Raw genomic sequence first — 6000 nt, 5'->3', positions numbered from 1 at the left:
ATTGTCATGCTGGAATACCCATCCATGACCCATTTTCAATGCCCTGGCTGAGGGAAGGAGGTTCTCACCCAAGATTTGACGGTACATCGTCCCTTTGATGCGGTGAAGTTGTCCTGTCCCTTAGCAGAAAAACACCCCCAAAGCATAATGTTTCCACCTCCATGTTTGACGTGGGGATGGTGTTCTTGGGGTCATAGGCAGCATTCCTCCTCCTCCAAACACGGCGAGTTGAGTTGATGCCAAAGAGCTCCATTTTGGTCTCATCTGACCACAACACTTTCACCCAGTTCTCTTCTGAATCATTCAGATGTTCATTGGCAAACTTCAGACAGGCCTGTATATGTGCTTTCTTGAGCAGGGGGACTTTGCGGGCGCTGCAGGATTTCAGTCCTTCACAGCGTAGTGTGTTACCAATTGTTTTCTTGGTGACTATGATCCCAGCTGCCTTGAAATCATTGACAAGATCCTCCCGTGGAGTTCTGGGCTGATTCCTCACCGTTCTCATGATCATTGCAACTCCACGAGGTGAGATCTTGCATGGAGCCCCAGGCCGAGGGAGATTGACAGTTATTTTGTGTTTCTTCCATTTGCGAATAATCGCACCAACTGTTGTCACCTTCTCACCAAGCTGCTTGGCGGTGGTCTTGTAGTCCATTCCAGCCTTGTGTAGGTCTACAATCTTGTCCCTGACATCCTTGGAGAGCTCTTTGGTCTTGGCTATGGTGGAGAGTTTGGAATCTGATTGATTGATTGCTTCTGTGGACAGGTGTCTTTTATACAGGTAACAAACTGAGATTAGGAGCACTCCCTTTAAGAGTGTGCTCCTAATCTCAGCTCGCTACCTGTATAAAAGACACCTGGGAGCCAGAAATCTTTCTGATTGAGAGGGGGTCAAATACTTATTTCCCTCATTAAAATGCAAATCAATTTATAACATTTTTGACATGCGTTTTTCTGGATTTCTTTGTTGTTATTCTGTCTCTCACTGTTCGAATAAACCTACCATTAAAATTATAGACTGATAATTTCTTTGTCAGTGGGCAAACGTACAAAATCAGCAGGGGATCAAAAACGTTTTTTCCCTCACTGTAGAACTGTAAGTTGATGAAATATGGAATATGACACTGGCCAGTATAATAATGAATAAAGAATAAACATTCATACATCCACTCTGTCATGCTCAGCCCTCCCATCTAGACAGAGATAGCAGGCACCCTATGAAGGCCTCCCTTAAAATATGCCTTATGTGGCAGTAGACGGGAAGAGGAGGAGTGAAGTGAATCACACTCACAATCAAGTCATTTCATTGTATTTATTTAGCCAGGATAGTCCACTCAGTAACAATTACCACCGTTTTCCAGGGAGACCTGGGTTCCATAGATTAATCACTTTTTTTTGTTTCATTTGGTGTTTGTTTTGATTGATTTTTAATTGAACTAGGATTTGATTTTACCTACACTTTGATTTGATGTGTCTTGAAAGACAGCTTTTAAATAAAATGTATAATTATTTGTATTTGTTCTATCCTCAGTCCTGGACAGGAGCCTGGTGGCCAGCTGTAAAGATTCCATAGGCTGGATGTTCTCTAAGCTGGACACTAATAACGATCTGTATCTGGACCAGGTGACTTTGTCTTGTCCGTTAATTATTTTATTTGTTTTACCATCGAGGACCACTTTGAAAGCAAGTGTTTTAATAAATGCTTTCAGGTGTTATCTTCAGAGATCAGATTCACATCTAGTTTGACGTATACATGATGTATTATTTTTACCCAAAATAAAATATAATTCAGGGGGAGCTGGCAGCTATCAACCTGGACAAGTATGAGGTGTGCATCCGGCCCTTCTTCAACTCCTGTGACAGCTACAAGGATGGGAAGGTATCCACCGCAGAGTGGTGCCTCTGCTTCTGGAGGGAAAGTGAGTGTGTGACCAATCTGGGTTTTAAGGGGCCACAATGGAAATAAGTCCTGACTGTATTGTGTTATCTCTGACACGTTTTGAAAATATATTTACTGTGGTAACAGTCAAATAAAATCTATCAGAAGGCTGTGTTAGACTGCCGAGATAAATACATCACCAATAGTGTTGCCTCTGTTTCTGGACGGGATGTGACTGTTACTGACCGACTGACTGACTGACCCAGGGTTCTGCTTCTGGAGGGGATGTGAGGGTTACTGACCGACTGACTGACTGACCCAGGGTTCTGCTTCTGGAGGGGATGTGAGGGTTACTGACTGACTGACTGACTGACCCAGGGTTCTGCTTCTGGAGGGGATGTGACTGTTACTGACCGACTGACTGACTGACTGACTGACCCAGGGTTCTGCTTCTGGAGGGGATGTGAGGGTTACTGACCGACTGACTGACTGACCCAGGGTTCTGCTTCTGGAGGGGATGTGAGGGTTACTGACTGACTGACTGACTGACCCAGGGTTCTGCTTCTGGAGGGGATGTGACTGTTACTGACCGACTGACTGACTGACTGACTGACCCAGGGTTCTGCTTCTGGAGGGGATGTGAGGGTTACTGACCGACTGACTGACTGACCCAGGGTTCTGCTTCTGGAGGGGATGTGAGGGTTACTGACTGACTGACTGACTGACCCAGGGTTCTGCTTCTGGAGGGGATGTGACTGTTACTGACCGACTGACTGACTGACTGACTGACCCAGGGTTCTGCTTCTGGAGGGGATGTGAGGGTTACTGACCGACTGACTGACTGACCCAGGGTTCTGCTTCTGGAGGGGATGTGAGGGTTACTGACTGACTGACTGACTGACCCAGGGTTCCAACCTGGGTCTCCTGTGCACCACATGACTGTGTTAGCCCGCTGAGCTAAAGCCTATGCATGAGCTTCTCCTTCCCCTTAGATTATAATGTAGATCATTAGAAATATGAGCTGAGATTATTGACGAGGCATTTAATTTAACCCATCGATGTCATGGAGAGATTACATTGATCCATTCATCTATAATTGAGGAATAGCTAATCATCTCTGTTCGATCTATCCAGTGCACTTCACTACTATATTATATTGATGAAATGTAACGTCAGGTCCAAGAATCAATGTTTCTACACAGTTTATTCAGTAATTAGTATTATCTGATTTATAACACATTTATAACACATCTACAGGATAAGATTGGATTTACAGCACACACGCACACTCTCTCTTTCTCTCTTTCTCTCTTTCACTCTCTCTCTCTCTTTCTCTCAAAGGCTCACTCTCATCCATAGGCATCCATTATGCTATTTCACTCAGCACAGAGTATAAAGGGATGAAATACAAGATTTACTAAACCAATCAATACAGGAGAAAAGTGTGATTCTGAAAAGGATTGATTGAAATTCCATTTAGAATAGAACAGTTGAAATGCTTTGCCCGTCATCCCTTCTCTGTTGTCTTCCTCAGAGCCCGCTTGTCTGGCTGAACTAGAGAGGATCCAGGTTCAAGAAGTGGCCAAGAAGAAGCCTGGTAAGTGTCTGTCTTAGAACAGGTACGTTACAGGGTATTTGTCCCAAATGGCACCCTATTCCCTATATCTCCCGATTGGCGCAGTGGTGTAAGGCACTGCATCGCCACTAGAGATCCTGGTTTGAATCCAGGCTCTGTCGTAGCCGGCCGCGACCGGGAGACCCATGGGGCCCAGCGTCGTCCAGGGTAGGGGAGGGAATGGCCGGCAGGGATGTAGCTCAGTTGGTAGAGCATGGCGTTTGCAATGCCAGGGTTGTGGGTTTGATTCCCACGGGGGGGGCCAGTATGAAAAAAATTATGTATGCACTCACTAACTGTAAGTCGCTCTGGATAAGAGCGTCTGCTAAATGTAAAAATATATAGTGCACTACTTTTGACCAGGGTCCATAGGGCTCTGGTTAAAAGTAGTGCACTATATAGGGAATAGGATGCCATTTGAGGCGCAGTCAATAAGATGAATGAATGCAGTATATTGGTGTCTGTGACTCTGCTATTAACTGGAAGGTTTTCTACTATATTCTATTATTTGTAGGTTCCGTCTGAAGAACAGGTCGGTGTGTGTGTGCTCACACAAACACTTGAATAGGTTACATATGTTTCCTGGGCTTTTAATGGTTTCACATAAGGAATAAAGGTCTGTGTGGAGGATCTATTCTCCACTGATCTGCTCTTCAGCCTGTTCTGGTGTGGGCGGGTGATGCTGCTGCTGGCATGTGCCTCTGTTGTGGCTGGTGTGTGTGTGTGTGTACTTGTGTGTGTGTCTGTGCAGTGTGTGTGAGCAGTGAGGTACACTGTGTGTGTGTGTGTGTGTGTACTTGTGTAGTACAGAGAAGGTGCCTGGAGCACATCGCATTAGGAGTGTGCCGTGGCTTGTGTGTGTGTGTGTGTGTGTCTGTCTAGTGTGTGTGTGTCTGTTCGGTGTGCAGTTGTGTAACAAGGTGTCTGCAGCAGCAGGGGTGCTGGAGGATGCTCATTAAACAGACAAGCAGGCAGCCAGGATTAGGGCCTAATCAGGCTGGGGATTAGAGAGCAGTGCTAAAGTTAGCCCTATGGAGCTCACAACAGGCTCAACGAGAGAGTTTTATTTTATTTTTATAATACCTTTTTATTAACAGTTACATCACCAAATGCACAAACCCCACTTCACTTCAGCAGACTAGAAAGTTAGAACCAAGCCCCTGTCCTCTTCCACGGTACATAGAACCCCTGACGCCCCACACCCCTACAAAGTCCCCCAGACGGTTCACCAGCCCCCCCATATACATGGTCCAGTGTTAGCCGAGCCCACACCCCTACAAAGTCCCCCAGACGGTTCACCAGCCCCCCATATACATGGTCCAGTGTTAGCCGAGCCCACACCCCTACAAAGTCCACCAGACGGTTCACCAGCCCCCCATATACATGGTCCAGTGTGAGCCGAGCAGGCACCAGCCCCAGCAGCACAGCTCTGGTGTCCGTACGCCCCGCCCCCTGCATCTCATGTTTCCTGGTCTTCCACACTGACATTCTGGCCTCTATACCTAGACCCTCCTCCTGTTGGCTACTCTATACCTAGACCCTCCTCCTGTTGGCTACTCTATACCTAGACCCTCCTCCTATTGGCTACTCTGTACCTATTCCCTCCTCCTGTTGGCTACTCTATACCTAGACCCTCCTCCTGTTGGCTACTCTATACCTAGACCCTCCTCCTCCTGGCTACTCTATACCTAGACCCTCCTCCTGTTGGCTACTCTATACCTAGACCCTCCTCCTGTTGGCTACTCTGTACCTATTCCCTCCTCCTGTTGGCTACTCTATACCTAGACCCTCCTCCTGTTGGCTACTCTATACCTATTCCCTCCTCCTGTTGGCTACTCTATACCTAGACCCTCCTCCTGGCTACTCTATACCTAGACCCTCCTCCTCCTGGCTACACTATACCTAGACCCTCCTCCTGTTGGCTACTCTATACCTAGACCCTCCTATTGGCTACTCTATACCTAGACCCTCCTCCTGTTGGCTACTCTATACCTAGACCCTCCTCCTCCTGGCTACACTATACCTAGACCCTCCTCCTATTGGCTACTCTATACCTAGACCCTCCTCCTATTGGCTACTCTATACCTAGACCCTCCTCCTGTTGGCTACTCTATACCTAGACCCTCCTCCTGTTGGCTACACTATACCTAGACCCTCCTCCTGTTGGCTACTCTATACCTAGACCCTCCTCCTATTGGCTACTCTATACCTAGACCCTCCTCCTCCTGGCTACACAATACCTAGACCCTCCTCCTATTGGCTACTCTATACCTAGACCCTCCTCCTCCTATTGGCTACTCTATACCTAGACCCTCCTCCTGTTGGCTACACTATACCTAGACCCTCCTCCTGGCTACTCTATACCTAGACCCTCCTCCTGTTGGCTACTCTATACCTAGACCCTCCTCCTGGCTACACTATACCTAGACCCTCCTCCTCCTGTTGGCTACTCTATACCTAGACCCTCCTCCTGTTGGCTACTCTATACCTAGACCCTCCTCCTGTT

The 6000-nt window shown here is 47.1% G+C and overlaps 1 protein-coding gene across 1 annotated transcript in view; it reads left to right on the top strand.

The window, feature by feature from the left end:
- Nucleotides 1-1530: 1530 nt before the first annotated feature.
- LOC311126221 (testican-2-like) overlaps nt 1531-6000 on the top strand; it is a gene marked incomplete at its 5' end in the record, with an annotated part of 29039 nt that continues 24569 nt past the window's right edge. The window contains 3 exons of the mRNA XM_084200233.1: nt 1531-1623; nt 1793-1919; nt 3414-3476. Of these exons, the coding sequence (XP_084056359.1) occupies nt 1531-1623; nt 1793-1919; nt 3414-3476 (283 nt within the window). The remainder of the gene's footprint in view (nt 1624-1792; nt 1920-3413; nt 3477-6000) is intronic.

Source organism: Coregonus lavaretus (assembly GCF_964263955.1).
Source record: "Coregonus lavaretus genome assembly, contig: HAP1_SCAFFOLD_355, whole genome shotgun sequence".
In the NCBI taxonomy this organism is placed as follows: domain Eukaryota; kingdom Metazoa; phylum Chordata; class Actinopteri; order Salmoniformes; family Salmonidae; genus Coregonus; species Coregonus lavaretus.
Note: the sequence above shows the minus strand (reverse complement) of the source record. Positions and strands in the feature narration are given on the sequence as shown.